This window comes from Amphiprion ocellaris, chromosome 19, assembly GCF_022539595.1.
Source record: "Amphiprion ocellaris isolate individual 3 ecotype Okinawa chromosome 19, ASM2253959v1, whole genome shotgun sequence".
In the NCBI taxonomy this organism is placed as follows: domain Eukaryota; kingdom Metazoa; phylum Chordata; class Actinopteri; family Pomacentridae; genus Amphiprion; species Amphiprion ocellaris.
The window spans coordinates 7203357-7218958 of NC_072784.1; the positions used below are offsets into that span (position 1 = coordinate 7203357).

At 38.4% G+C, this 15602-nt stretch overlaps 2 protein-coding genes across 2 annotated transcripts; one reads left to right on the forward strand and one right to left on the reverse strand.

Annotated features, from left to right (window-relative positions):
* Positions 1–371: 371 nt before the first annotated feature.
* Positions 372–5119, forward strand: LOC111580822 (GTPase IMAP family member 7-like). Its single transcript, XM_023288732.3, has 2 exons — positions 372–735; positions 2064–5119. The coding sequence occupies exons 1-2, from the start codon at positions 702–704 to the stop codon at positions 3104–3106; spliced, it is 1077 nt and encodes a 358-aa protein (XP_023144500.2). The 5' UTR covers positions 372–701; the 3' UTR covers positions 3107–5119.
* LOC111580818 (ER lumen protein-retaining receptor 3) lies at positions 5079–11108 on the reverse strand. The gene is given in 6 exon segments (XM_023288725.3): positions 5079–5766; positions 6836–7055; positions 7057–7089; positions 7243–7401; positions 8844–8944; positions 10748–11108. Coding segments are annotated over 6 exon segments (648 nt in total). The 5' UTR covers positions 10839–11108; the 3' UTR covers positions 5079–5722.
* Positions 11109–15602: the final 4494 nt, after the last annotated feature.

Consider the following 15602-nt stretch of genomic DNA (forward strand, 5'->3'; position numbering starts at 1 on the left):
GTTCGGCTCTTCCTGATGACTACTTCCGGTCTCAGAAAATGAAAAAACGGACCTTTTGTCGTTTCTGACTCTTACTGATTTTACTTTTTTGTTATTCTAAATGTAAAATGAAAATCTAAGCATTTTTAAAATTTCGTATATCCATTTGTGATCATGAAAAGGAAAAACGCCTTGTATTTCAATTTTAATTTTTGTATTTTAAAACGAAAATCAAATAACCACTCGTTTTTTGTTTTTCAATACCCGTTTCAGAACGGAAAATCCAATTGCCAAATAATTCCTTGCATTCCAATAGGGTCTTCGCACCATTCGGTGCTCGGACCCTAAATATACACGGACCCTTTTCCATTGACTTGTGATTGAGTGTTTTTACATTGCTGTATTGCTGCTTTTACTGATTAAGGGATCGGAATACTTCTTGCTGATTACCAGCAGGGGCTCACTTCATTACTATATACCTGTGTTAATACTGTTTTTCTGAGGCCAGTCGTGACTGCAGGTACCTTTTCCTTGGTTTGGACTGTGCGTCACGGTGGCAGTGTGGAGCTGCTCTCTGTTCCTCTGCAGCTCTGCTCTGTCATGGAAATCCAGTCACTATTAGAGCAGAAAGACATCTGAATCGCGGCGAATGCATAAAGAATCCTGTATTATAGTCATCTAATAATCCGCAGACTTAACGCTGTCATAGTTTCTCTGTTGGGATGTCGTCATCTGAAACTGCTGCGTCACATGAAGGTACGTCTGTTATTTACAGTGAGTCGATGAGGAGCAGCGCTGTTCCATTATTCTGTAGGATCCTAGGCAGAAGGGGAAAGGAGTCATTTTAAATAGGATGCTGTCTAAAATAAACAGCCGTGTTCATAGAATATACATGAGCTTAAGGGTGATTTTAAATGTGGCCTTTAAGTCTGCGCTAGTTGGGGTGTCAAACATAAGGGGCCGCGGGGCAGGAAACGGACCATCAGAGGGTCCAATCTGGTCAGGAGGACTTTGCAAGCAGTAAAAATGACAGAGAAGACATTAACTGCAAACTGTAAATCTGTAAAACTGTCAAATTTTAAATAATTTCTAGATCTTGAAATGTTATCCATTGCATCTGTAAACTATCTGCGCCAGTTATATCATTGCACATCAACCCTGTCCTGCGGGTCAAATTGACCCTTTTTAAAGTTTCAAAACGTGGGAAAAAAAGAAAAATTTCACAGTGAAACTTCTGATGTCCACATTTTGAACATTTTTCAGTGGAAAAAAAGAAATGTTAAAAATGTTTAAGAACATTGACAAAAAAAATCCCTTGTGTACTTATGTAGCCCATGTCAGAAGACTACAAAAGTGCTCATAGAACTCCAGTTCTGTCCAGTAACTACAATTTTTCTGTCAGAATTTTTTGTGGAACCATTTCATTTTGGTCACTGTTCCCAAACAGACACATTTGAACTCCCCGTTCAACTAAATCCAACCAAGTAGTTCTGACCGACCAGCAAATGTTTACACTGATTTTACAGCAATTTAGAGATTTTCTGTGACTGTCACTGAAAATTGCATAGACAGTATAAAAATGCATCCGTTTTTAATAATGTAAATAAAGAATCAGCTGTAGATTTAGTTCTTGTACACATGCTTTGATGATCTCCGGAGACAAACTACTGAACAATGCAAGACTGATCCAAAACCTGCAGCGAAAAGAAAGCAGCTGAAGGCTGGATGGACACGGTGTGATGGGTGTCCTGAGCAGAACAAGGACACTTTGGGCATAGGAGCCTTAAATGCATGTAGCCTATGTCATAAAAATAATTATTTTATGAGCTTTATCAATCATTTTGAAAAGCTTGACATGGCAGTCTTGCCTGTATGAGCAAATCACATAAGTAAGTGACCCAAAGAATACTAATTCGCTCAAGATAGATGTAATTGAATGAGAAATTCTGCCACTCCAATGTGAATAATTGTCTCAGTCTGGACACCCCCATAAATATGACCTGGCTCCACCACTGCCTGCCACTAGGTCAGCCCATTTTAAGGGTGATATTAACATTAAGTACTATGACTGTATGTTTGCACAGTCCCTGAAGCATCACCTCCAGCATCGGAGCCTGAACCGCTGAGGATCGTTCTGTTGGGCAGGACTGGGACCGGCAGAAGCTCCTCAGGCAACACCATCCTGGGCAGGTCTGCCTTCTGCGTGGACGTGTCTCCATGTTCTGTAACCACACGGTGCATGAGGCAGACTGGGACGGTAGACGGGCGGAGTATCTCTGTTATCGACACTCCAGGGTTCTTCCACACACACCTGTCCCCTCAGGAGGTCATGGAAGAAGTGGGTCAGTGTATGGGTTTGTCCTCTCTGGGAATCCACGTCTTCTTGGTGACCCTGCAGCCCGGTAGGTTCACCCAGGAGGAGAGGGAGGCCTTGGAGTGGATCAAAGCCAGATTTGGGAGTGACGTCACCAGGTTTACGATGGTGCTGTTCACATGGGGAGACCAACTGCAGGGCAAACGTGCGGAGAACTTCCTGGAGAAGAGTCGGGAGCTGTCGGAGTTTGTCAGCAGCTGCCATGGGGGGCATCACACCTTTGATAACAGCAGTCTGGACAAGACAACAGAGTGCTCACAACAAGTCTCGGACCTTCTGAAGAAGGTAGACAAGCTTGTGGCGGACAACGGAGGCGGTTGCTATAGCAGCGAGATGTTCAAGGAGGCCGAGAGCGCCATAAGGGAGGCACAGGAGAGGATTCTGGGAGAACACTGCATGGAATCTCCTCAGAAGGAGGCTGAAAACAAGGAGGAGCAGTCACCAGACCTAGAGAGGAGGAGGAAGGAAGAGGAGCAGAGGAGGAGGGAGGAGGAGGAGGACAGGAAGAGAGCAGAGAGGCTCTTCTGGTGCGAGCTGGTGACTGCTGTGGGGAAAGGTGCTGCAGAGGGAGCAGGGATCATGGGGAAGGACAAGGGCAAAGGGAAAGCTGTGAAGAAGGCGAAGGTGGTGGAGAAGGCAGCAGCTCTGGCAGCATCACCGCTCTCCATCAGCTCAGCCGCCAAAGCAGTGGGAGGAGCTGTGAAGGAAGGAAGTAAGGTGTTATATAAACACAGAAAAACGTTCCTGCGCTGAAAGATGCTTCATTTAACCCTCCTGCTGTCCTCATTAATAGGCACCAAAAAAATATTGTTTAAAAATCCAAAAATTCACCAAAAAAATTCCCCAAATTTCTGAAAATTTGCAAAACCTTCAGGAAGAAAATTCCAATAATTCCTTAAAAGTTTCCCTAAAAAGTTTTATTTAAAAAAAAAAAAAAATCCCCCAAATTTGGCAAGAAAATTCTTGTAAATATTTTCAAAAAATGAGTAAAAATCTTCCAAAAAAAATTAAAAATATCTAACGTGATTACATATATATCAGTAAAACTTCTAATATTTTCTTTAAGAACATTCACAAAAAAGTCAACCAAAATCCAGCGAATTTCGCAGGATTTTGGTAGATTTTTTTGTGAATGTTCTTAGGAAACATTTTTAACATTTCTTTTTCTCCACCAAAAAATGTTCAAAAAAATTCCCGAAAATGTTGAAAATGTGGACATCAGAGGTTTCACTGTGAAATTTTTTTCCCCCCACATTTTCAAACTGTAACCCGCAGGACGACACGAGGGTGAAGACTATATGAAAATGTTCATTGTATTCTTCAGGTAAAATACCTTTAGTGGTACCAGATATTAAAATTAACAAGAAATTGGAGAAAACAAGGGCGGTCTAACAATTCTTTCCATGACTGTATGATAAATTTTGATTCATTGTTATTTGACCAATAGGTTTCTTCAGGCTGGAAATCACACAAAGAAGTGACAAAATATGTTGACAGATTGTGTTAAAGATGTAAATAACACAACTATTTTCTACAAAAAAAGCTATGTCCAAAATTATTCATACCCTTGAAATTGTCACAGATCTTCAGAAAATGGAAGCTTTTACAATTTTTTTTGACACCAGAAGCCAAGTCAGGTTAAAGATCTTAGGTACAAATACATTTTAATTAATTATAGTGTCTAATATTTACAGGTGAAGTGAATATTAGACATTTGGTTGGGTAGTGAGCGCAGCAATTTCCTGGCAGGATAGGGTTAGAGTATGAATAATTTTGGGCTTCACTGTTTGGTCTTTAATACACATAGAGGTGATGATGTGAAAGAAAAACTCAACTGTACTTTTTTGTTGTGCATCACTAGGGATGTCCGATAATATTGGCCCACCGATACACTGATATTATCGGCCCAATATTGGCATAAAAATGTAATATTGGTCAAAATCATTATCGCTTTTTTTTTTTTTTTTTGCCTATCATGAAAACCGATAAACTAATGCCTGGATTTCTCCGGCATTTACTGGCGCGCATATGATCACATCATCAAACTGCGTTGTGAAGCATGTAAACAAGTCTGTGGCTGCAGTAACAAGCTTGCTGTGCCTGACTAACAACATGTCTGTGGTTTGGAATTATTTCCAAGCCCACATATATCGGCATCGGTATGAGTTGACATCGGAATCGGAATATTGAGAGTTGGACAATATCGGCATATCGGTTATTGTCAAAAAAAGCCAATATCAGACATCCCTATGCATCACCTATCACATGCTACATATCTTTTACAATCAGCACAGTGCACGAGCACTTTCAGACCATACTGTCAAATAAGACTGCATGTCTGTGTGTGTCGTAAACATACTTACTTTGTGTTTCAGTGGAAGTAAATTGGTTAAAAAAAAAAGAACATAAACACATTTTTGAGCTTAGAGAATTCATGGTATAATAAAAGGTTAAGTCACAAAAGTCATGTGCAATTCAGAATCCTGTGACAAACACATTTGTATTTGTCAAAAATAGGTTAGTCTCTTACAGAAATGTTCCCATTTGTACCCCTGACACAATGACACAATTTGGCAAGGGTAAAAACAGAAGGGCGGCACAAAAAAAAAAGTTTAATTACAACATTGCAGCTATTCCATCTTTGGCTTCATGACATGATATTTAGCCCTTTTTTTCTGCCATGAAGAAATACACTGGAATATAAAAGATGATGATAAGGTACAAATACAAAACAGTAACATATTTAATAATGATAAAGGACATACATGAAGCTATTCAGGGAGTGTCTAACAGTACGGAAAGCAAGAGGAAGACACCGTGGAAAATTAAAGTGTACAAATTTACAAATACAATATTTGTCACGACTGTAGTGATGTTGATCGAGTAAAGAAAAGGAAGCTCTGAGCCCTTACAGCTGTAACACAGGAACCACTGGATCGGTGCTGGACAGGAAACTAAAGCTACATTCAGTCTACCTGAGTGCTGCTGCTGCTACAAAAATGCTAAAATCAACATTAGATGCATTTTTGTGGCTTCAGAATTGAAAGTTAGTATTAATCTGATGTTGATTTGCATGGACACTATGGACAAGTACTCCACTGAATTTAAGCTTCTTGTGCACATTTCCAGTGCCACATTCGCATCTCATGGACAAAAAAAACAAAACACAGACATACACAGTGCATGTACACACTTGCAAACACACAGACCCACACTCACAATCAGACAGAAAACTTATTTCATGTTGGTCTACAGAGTGATGTCAGACCGTTAGTCCCTTTGCAAAGCACAGCTGAAGGCCAAGGTCTGTGTTCAGATCTCGAACTATAGCAGGCACAGGTGGGAGGCTGCACAGCACGGACGTCTGTTTTAAACCGGCATCGGCAGGCTCATCTTTCCTCTTCCTCGGAGCACTGCAGAGGATAAAGAACGAAGTTAGCATTGGAAGCTAATGCCAGGTGAGCCAACGACAAACACTATTCACCTAACCAGATTTACCTTTGCTTTGGCTGCTGAGAATAAGAACAATCATCCTCCTCAAGTGGAAAAGCACGATTTAAGTTTGTCTCCTTCATCGATAAGACTCATTTCTGTATGTCAAGGTTATATATTTAGGCATAAACTGGTAAAACTACTCTGCTCTACACAATTACAAGTTGGGTCAATATATAATTGCGGGACTTTTTGGTATCATAGTTGACATTTTTGCTGTTTTCAGGTCTGTTGGCTCAGTTGTTACTCTGCCAAGGAGGCAGAGTAACAACTTAACCAACAAATAACTTAATTAAATAGATTAGTAACTTAATTATGAACTTTTAGTTCATTATTTTATTTATATATATATATATATATATATATATATATATATATATATATATATATATATATATATATATATATATATATATATATATATATATAAAATTACATTCCTAAAAAAAGAACCATCAAAATGACACCAGTTTTTCGACCCAGAAACTATGAAAACAGAATGAATCTGTGGATTTTCACTTTTTGAAGGTCCTTGAACTACTTATGCTTATTTTATGTGCAATACAGTGGAAAAACAACTTTAAATCATCAAAATAATTTTTTTCTATGTATCCCATTAAAAATATATATAAATTTTAAATTCTAAACATGTCTATTCTTTGATTTATCTGTCAACCAAAATTTATTAGAGTTGAAAAACTTTACTTATTGTGTCAAATATTATTTGCCAAAAATGTGATTAATTGCGAATAATTAATCACAAAGCCTGTAATTCATTAGATTCATTTTTTCTAATCACGTCCCACCACTAATAAAAATAAACCAAAAACCTGAGTGGAAAAAAAAATTAGCATCTAAATTTAGCTAATATTTCTGCAGTGTTATCATTGGAAAATTATAGTCTTGTTAACAAATTTTGAAATCTAAAATCGCCCGCAAGTCTGATTGGTCACAGCCAATCATCACTTGTAGAGTAGTTTCTCTGCTCACCCCTCGTGACATAAAGATAGAAGAAATCGCAGTAGAAAATGGTCTGCACGACGCCAGACACCACGGCGATCTGGTCGAAGAAGCCCTCCGTGTGGTAGCGCCACACCCAGTTGCCTATGTAGAGGGCTCTGTAGAGGCCGAGGAAGAACAGGTAGTGGGTGGTGATGGACTCCGCCTCGCCGGTCTTAGTGATCATGAAGAGCTGCGGCATTATGGCCACCTGCCTCCAGGAAAATGGAGAAGGTCCACAGGATCTGAGAGGAATCAGAGATGGGGAGACACATGCTGAAGGTCAACTGAAACTGAGATATTAGGAGTACAAACGTTTTAATTTGGTGATACAGGTGCAAATAAATAACCTCAGTGATGTAACTACTCTTGAGGCACCAGTGTGTTTTTCTTTTTACCTCCATTGGGGTGAAGGCATAGTTCTCCAGGAAGGACAGCCCGATAACAGGAACCAACAGGAACTCCACGCGGAACGTATCATTCCCCGAGTCGTACGAGTTCCTGAAGCGCATGTAGATCAGGTAGACGGTAGCGTAGGACAGAGCCAGAAACACCACCTGAGAGAGCAGAGGCAAATATTGACCGTTGGCAACGAATCTCCACAACGACTACTAGCAGATAAGGCTTGCAGCTTGTTAGTGGTTTTACATGTTTAACTGTCTGCTTTGATTAACTTTACTTAGATGCTGTATGTGTGTGAAGCCAGGACTGGAGTAAGTGTTTGTAAGTGCGTGTGGCAAATGGGCTTGGCTGGTTTAAATGAGGAATAAATGAATCACCTTAACTTGGTGACACACTGGTTTAGAGAGTTAGAGTTTGTCGATCAGGTGAAGTTAACCCTCGTGTCGTCCTGCAGGTCAAAACTGACCCATTTTTAAGGTTGAAAATGTGAAGAAAAAAAAATTCACAGTGGAACTTCTGATGTCCACATTTTCAACATTTTTGGGAAATCTTTGAACATTTTTTGGTGGAAAAAAAATCCAGCGAATTTCACTGGATTTTGGTTGTTTTTCTGTGAATGTTCTTCAAGAAAATATTAGAAGTTTTACTGATATATATGAAACCATCCGATATTTTTAGGATTTTTTTGGAAGATTTTTACTCATTTTTTTGAAAATATTTACAAGAATTTTCTTGACAAATTAGTTAGTTTTTTTTTTTAAATAAAACTTTTAACCCTCCTGTTGTCCTCATTTACAAGCACCAAAAAATGTTGTTTCCTTGTCTGAAAAAAGTCCAAAAATTCAGCAAAAACATTCTCCGAATTTTTGAAAATTTGCAAAACCTTCAGGAAGACAATTCCAATAATTCCTGAAAAATTTCCCTTAAAAGTTTTATAAAAAAAAAATAAAAAATCCCCCAAATGTGGCCAGAAAATTCTTGCAAATATTTTCAAAAAATGAGTAAAAACCTTCCAAAAAAATCCTAAAAATATCTAAAGTGATTACACATATATCAGTAAAACTTCTAATATTTTCTTTAAGAACATTCACCAAAAAATCAACCAAAATTCGCTGGATTTTGGTTGATATTTTGGTGAATGTTCTTAAGAAACATTTTTAACATTTCTTTTTTTTTTCCACCAAAAAATATTCAAAGATTTCCCAAAAATGTTTGAAAATGTGGACATCAGAAATTTCGTTGTGAAATTTTTTTTTTCCACATTTTCAAGCTTTAAAACTGGTCAATTTTGACCCGCAGGAGGGTTAAAGGTGAGTTTTCAGGTAAACTGCATCTTGATCGGTTTACTGTTTTTCTCCATTAATTGATTAGTAAAATGTCAGAAAATGATGAAAAGTGTCAATTTACGTTTCTCACAGTCCATGTTGTTAAATGTCTTATTTTGTTTTACTGTCACAGAAGAGGAAGAAACCATAAAATATTCACATTTAAGAAACTGGATTTATGTTTTCTAGAAAATGAATCCAAAATAATTTGTGATTAACTCAATAGCTGACAAGTAATCAATGCAGCTCTTGTGTGGGATCTGCAGACGTACCTTCATAACTGTGTTGTACGCAGAAATGAAGGCTGTGAAAAGGTCAAGATATCTGGTGGTGAAAACAAGTGCAAACAGCACCTGAGACTTCCCAGAGATTCCTAGAAGGAAAAAAATTACATAATTACATTAACCACCTGTCATGTGCAATAAAAAACAGCTGACGAACATGAGGAGAAAAGACAAACTCCTTTCAGTTTTATGATTTAACAGCAAAAGCAGACAGCAGATTTAGTTTGGTTTAAAAAAGTTCCACAGAGGATCTTCAGGAAGAAAACAACAATCAAAATGATCATTTATTTCAGGTTCAGAAAACTTTATTTGTCCCCAGGGGGCAATTCAAAAAGGCATGTAGAGCAGGCAGTGCAACAATGACGTAAGAAATTGAGCAGAAAACAAGAAATTAAAGCAACATAAATAAAACGAATAGGGATACTTATAAACATATACAAATGTAGAACAAGTAAAATAAGAATACAAATAGAATGAAAGGAAAGAAAAAAGAAAAAACACAACTTAGTGACATAGTAGTATAATCGTGTATACTGTTATATGTTAATGTTACTTCTCCTTTTAATTGAGTTAGAGCTTTGATTCAAAATTCAAAACCTTTATTTGTCAGAAACACAATTATACACAGTATAACACACAGTGAAATGTATTTAGAAACTGTCACCGACCAAAACAATAACAATAAGTATAAAGAAAGATAGATAGCTAGATAGATATAAGAAAAATAAATAAATCTAAGTGTCAAATAGTGCAAAAAAAATTTTTTTAATATATTTTTACATGCAAGGCAAAAAGTAAACAGGGTAGTTAGGATAAATTATCAATATTATTTTTTATCAAATATCCTCATCATAACTACTAAATATGAATTTATTTTCAGTACTTTAACCCTTTAAATACCAGTTTGCTTTCATGATGTCACAGTTACTTGTGGGGAAAAAAGCACAAAAATGAACTATTTTCCACATAATAACCAATGAGTGTTTTTTAATCATCTCAGACTTGAATTAGCAGAAACATGGATTTTTTTAATGCAGCGTGAGATGTTTTTAAAAGAAAAAAATCATATATACTATAAGTTAATGTTAGTTCTCCTTTTAACTGATTTTTTATTCAAGATTCAAGACCTTCATTTGTCAGAAACACAATTATACACAGTAAAACGCACAGTAAAATGCATTGAGAAAGAAATATATATAAATATATATACATACATACAGATAGATAGATAGATAGATAGATAGATAGATAGATAGATAGATAGATAGATAGATAGATAGATAGATAGATAGATAGATAGAATAAATAATAAGCGGACAGCTCTTCCTCATCCTCTCTTTTGATCAATATTATTATTTTTTAACAAATATCCTCATCATAACTACTAAATATTAATTTATTTTTAGAATTTTAACCCTTTAAATACCAGTTTGCTTTCATGATGTCACTGTTATTTGTTTAAAAAAAAAAAACACAAAAATGAACTATTTTCCATATAATAACTAATAAGTGGAGGCTTTTTTAAAATGTATTTATTTTTGATCGTCACAGAATTGAATTAGCAGCAAAATGGATTATTTTTATGCTGTTTTTTTAAAGAAAAGAAAAAAAAAATCCCACTTCGGGCCTTAACCATATAGCCTGCTGTATAATACATGGAGCATGAAGCACTTCCGTTTGTAAACATTGCCACGTAGCTTCCACTCCTGCAGATCTACTCACCTCAATGCAAATACTGTAATGCATTATATTAGTGCAAAACTACTCATGAACACTCCTGCATCTACACTAGAGCCGCACACACACCTACTGAGGCTGGACAGTCACAACAGAGTCAGTCGGTTAAAGAGCTGCAGAACGGCTGCAGACCTGTGCTGTCATTCTGAACCTACCAGCGCAGGACTTGGACCTCCATATCTTCAGCAGCAGGATGATGATAGCCACCAAATGTGACACGTCACCGGCCAGACGAAAGACGTTCATTCTGTTCAGCAGCTAAAACCTAATGAATCTCCACGCAGGCCTGACACGTCCTCGGGAAAAGAGGAAGGAGTTCAGCCACGAAGCGCAAGAAACAAGCCGTGAGAGGGGGATTAAAATAAAAGCAAAGTAGAAAGCGAAGCTCCACGGTGTCCGTCACGCAGCCCGGCGAGCAGGTAAACTGATAGATGAGTGACTTTTCCGCCCACAGTCCAGCGGTTCTTCAGGAAAGTAGCTTCAGGGGAGGTGACGTGGCTGACAGCGTCAAGGTACACTCAATGAATCTACCGCATCCCGTACAGCTTCCGGTTTTCACAATAAAACTCGCATTAGTCAACTCGCGCACCAGAGTTGTCCTCATTTACAAGCACCAAAAAATGTTGTTTCCTTGTCTGAAAAAAGTCCAAAAATTCAGCAAAAAATTCCCCACATTTCCGAAAATTTCCAAAACCTTCAGGGAGAAAATTCCAATAATTCCTTAAAAGTTTCCCTTAAAAGTTTTATTTAAAAAAAAAAAAAAAAAACAAACAGAAAAAAAACATATTTGGCAAGAAAATTCTTGTAAATATTTTCAAAAAATGAGTACCAATCTTCCAAAAAAGTAATCCTAAAAATATCTAAAGTGATTACACATATATCGGTAAAACTTCTAATATTTTCTTTAAGAATATTCACATAAAAATCAACCAAAATCCAGCGAATTTCGCTGGATTTTGGTTGATTTTTTGTGTGAATGTTGTTGTGATGTTCCACATGTTTAACATTGCCAATTATTTCTTGGTGAGTTCATATTTTAAAATGGTATATCCCGTGATCTTATTTTATTATTTTTTATTTTTATTGTTGTTGTTATGGTGAAATTGATACAAATATGAGTAATGTTTCCTAAAGAGGTAGTGTTCTGAGTAAACAGCAGGTGGAGACAGGCTGCAAGCAATAAATTATCACAAAGCCCTTTTTTATGTTGGAGGCAATGAATCAAAACTAACTGAACTCCCTTTTCCAGCAAGCAGGAAATGTCCCCACAGCATTAGCTAACATCACCTAAAAGCTCTAATGTTTTAAAGAAAACATTTTAATCTAATGTACAAACAATGTTTTAAGGGTATTTCTCATTAAAATAATGTTCCTATAAGGCATAATGTTGTCTTTACAACATTCAGAGGATGTTTAGAGAATGTTGTCAGAGTATCTGACATGATAGAAGAAGGACAAACCAACATTCAAAAATGTTTTTAAGATCATACCAAAGTGTTTCCTTAATGTGACAAAGGTCGAATATTTTGTCTGCAGTGTTTTCAGGATGTTGTCTGGATGTTTTTGAGGTAAATCATTATACAATGTTCTGCTATAAAACATTTCCACAGTGTTACATGAAAACAAAGGAAGGGCGTTCTCAACATTCAGCAAATGTTTTAAGAGGAACGTATTTAGAACGTCATCTTGCCTTTAGGAAAAACATTCTGTGTTTTAAAACACTTTTGACTGAATCGCTGACTAAACCTAAAACCGCTCACCCTCAGTGCCCCTTCCAATCAAATCCCACCATCTCACCCTCCTCGTTTGTCCTCCCTCTTATAGTAAACCACAAACTGACGCTGAATTCTGGCATCACACGCATCCTACTCTCATGTCCGATGCAGTAAAATCTGCACAGTTCACCTGAGATTACGCAGGAAATGCTTCCAGCCCACTTAGTGTACATCTGCGGAGAAGTGAGGGGGCACCTCACACCAACGAGGAGCTTCTTCATACACCTCTGAAGCATCCAGCGCTGAGCCTGCTCTCTTCTTCTGCTGCTACGTTGGAAAAGCAGAGGTGGACTTATGATTTGAAATCTGAAATATTAGGTAGGGAAAGTGCTAAATGAGCAAGAATGAAACGAAGAAATGTATGCTTTATTGGTCGTTACTGGGTGATTTATCTCGCATGAGGGTTGAGCAGCAGCAGTTGGACAGTAGAGGACATCCCCTGGACAGAGCTGACCCATACACCGCCTACCATAACCAGCGTGTGCTGAACAAAAGGTTATGGGAACTAATCTGACACCGAGGCCTGATTAGTATCTATTTATACATACTGGAGAGTCTGTCTGCCTGGTCATCTTCTCCTCGGGTGCTGTGATTGTCAGATCAGCCTGTCTACTACCCTCAATCTCCTCATTTCTTCCCATCATACACAACCCTTTACCTTTACTGCAACCAGTTATTTAGCGTCTCACTTTCTTCAAAAACACCAAGGCTCTATGGCAAAGGTTTCTCTCAGCTATTAGCACTGATGTGGTGGTGGTTGAATGCTGTGATTATCTTTAAATGTAGGTTTCATGGAATACATTCACTGGACAACTTGTTAGTAAAAGGCTGAATCCCCTTTTTTCCTTCAGAATGCCAAATTCTGAAAGTAGCATCTGAATCTCACAGCTGAAATGGAGACTCATCAGACCAGGCAACGTTTTTCCAAACTTCTATTGTCCAATTTTGGTGAGCCTGTGTGAATTGTCGCCTCAGTTTCCTGTTCTTAGTTGACAGAAGTGGCACAAGGTGTGGTCTTCTGCTGCTGTAGTCCATCTTCTTCAAAGGTGGACGTGTTGTGTGTTCAGAGATGGTGTTCTACATTCCTTAGTTGTAATGAGTGGTTATTTGAGTTAATGTTACCTTTCTATCGTCTCCAACCAGTCTGTCCATTCTCCTCTGACCTCTCATATCAACAAGGCATTCTGGTCCACACAAGTCACAGATGTTTTGCCTTTTCTAGACCATTCTCTGTAAACCCTAGAGATGGTCGTGAAAACCCCAGTAGATCAGCAGAAATACTCAGACCAGCCCATCTGGCACCAACAACCATGTCACGTTCAAAGTCATTTAAATCTCCTTTCTTCCACATTCTGATGCTCAGTTTGAACTTCAACAAGTTGTCTTGACCACGTCTACATGCCTAAATGCATTGAGTTGCAGCCATGTGATTGTCTGATTAGCTATTTGTGTTAACAAGCAATTGAACAGGTGTACCTAATAAAGTGGCTGGGGGGTGTAGAGGTGCCAACATGAAGTTAAACTGACCTTTTCTCTTTATGTGTGCTGCACTAACTAAGGCATTGCTTCTTATTATTACACCTACTACTCACATAGCCATGTTTTGACTGATCCTTGAAAAGTTCTTTCCATGTCAGCCTTGACAGCTGCACTCAAACACGTTTCTTTCAAACGTGTAATTTCCTCCCGCTACCCTCAGAAGCCCTCCGTCTGTCCTCTAAGTTTCTGTTTTCTGGTTAACTCACTGTTGCTGATACTTCCAGCGCCGTGTCTCCATCCGCCCCCTTGTTCCTCCTCTTTGAATTTGTCATTTGGGCAGATGCAACACCCACATCCCTATTCAGAGAAAGAGATTTTGAAAAGAGGTAACTCCCTGCTCTATAATTTAGATGGGAAAAAGGGAGCAGTGAGGGGCTAAAGGGGAGCTGTGGGTGAAGTGAGGAGGGGAGGGTAGCAGTTTCCATAGAAACAGTTTTGCTCTGTTCATATTTTATATCATTATCTCGGATTCTGGATGAAGGAAGCTGAACTACCAGCTGTTTCTGTTGATCTTTGTATTGAACCTAATGTGACCGTCAATCTTCAACTGCCTGCAGAATGAGTGTAAAAAATACATGTGGAAATATTGAAGTGTTTATGGGCTGCTGTTTCAGAAACTATATTAAAAGAGAGGAAAGTCCAACGCATTATTAAAACCTGAAGGATAGTGGTGAACCATCATCGTTGAGGAACAAATGTGGTGTGATGAGTCCACATTTACCCTGTTCCAAAGTGATGGGGGCATCAGGGTAAGAAGAGAGGTGGATGAAATGATGAACTCATCATGTCTAGTACCTACCAGCCTGTGGGGGTTTGAGGTTATGATCTGGGGTTGGTCAGGTTCAGCAACGTTATGTTCCCAAAGAATGAGGTCAGCTGACTACCTGAAGATACTGAATGACCAGGTCTTTCCATCAGTGGAGTTTTTCTTCCCTGATGTTCATGGACATGTTCCAAGATGACGATGCCAGGATTCATGGGGCTCACATTGAGAATGAGTGGATCAGGGAGCATGACATGGATTGTCCTCCACAGAGTCCAGACCTCAGCCCCATTGAGAATCTTTGGGATGTTCTGGAGAAGACTTTGAGCAGCGGTCTGACTCTCCCATCATCAATATATGATCTTAGAAAATGATTGCATCTCTGGACAGAATTAAATACTGTGGCATTGCAGAAGCTTATTGAAACGATGCCACAGCAAATGAGTGTCATTCTCAAACCTAACACTGAAATAGTATTTAACACGAGTTAATAAAGCAGTGGAGCTTTATAGCTTTGACTATATTGACTGACTAATATGCACAGATTGTCAGCTCACTGCACAGCCAGTGGTAATGGTTTGGAAACCATCCATAACACAGCTGTAAGGACGTAAACACAAACAAGCCAAATTACTGTAGTAAGAGCCCCGTTAATAATCATCAAGATGATGCAGTTTTAAACTCTAATGGCAGCTCACTGTTTCCAAGTCCTCATATCCTCCTCATCACCCACCTGTTACCATTTCTGTTGTTCCTTGAAAAGAATTGCTTCAGAATTCATGACTCAAACGAGTTCCTGCTCACTTACATGGACACATCATGCATTACTTCACACCTACACATGCTTAGAGAGCACAAAGTGGCAGCGCCTCTTTGGTCTTATTTCCTCTCCTCTCCTCTCCTTTCCTTTCCTTTCCTTTCCTCTCCTCTCCT

Coding starts and splice junctions, on each gene's coding strand:
- LOC111580822 (XM_023288732.3), top strand. CDS start 702: ATGTCGTCATCTGAAACTGCTGCGTCACATGAAG. Junction 736..2,063: donor AACTGCTGCGTCACATGAAG/GTACGTCTGTTA, acceptor ATGTTTGCACAG/TCCCTGAAGCATCACCTCCA.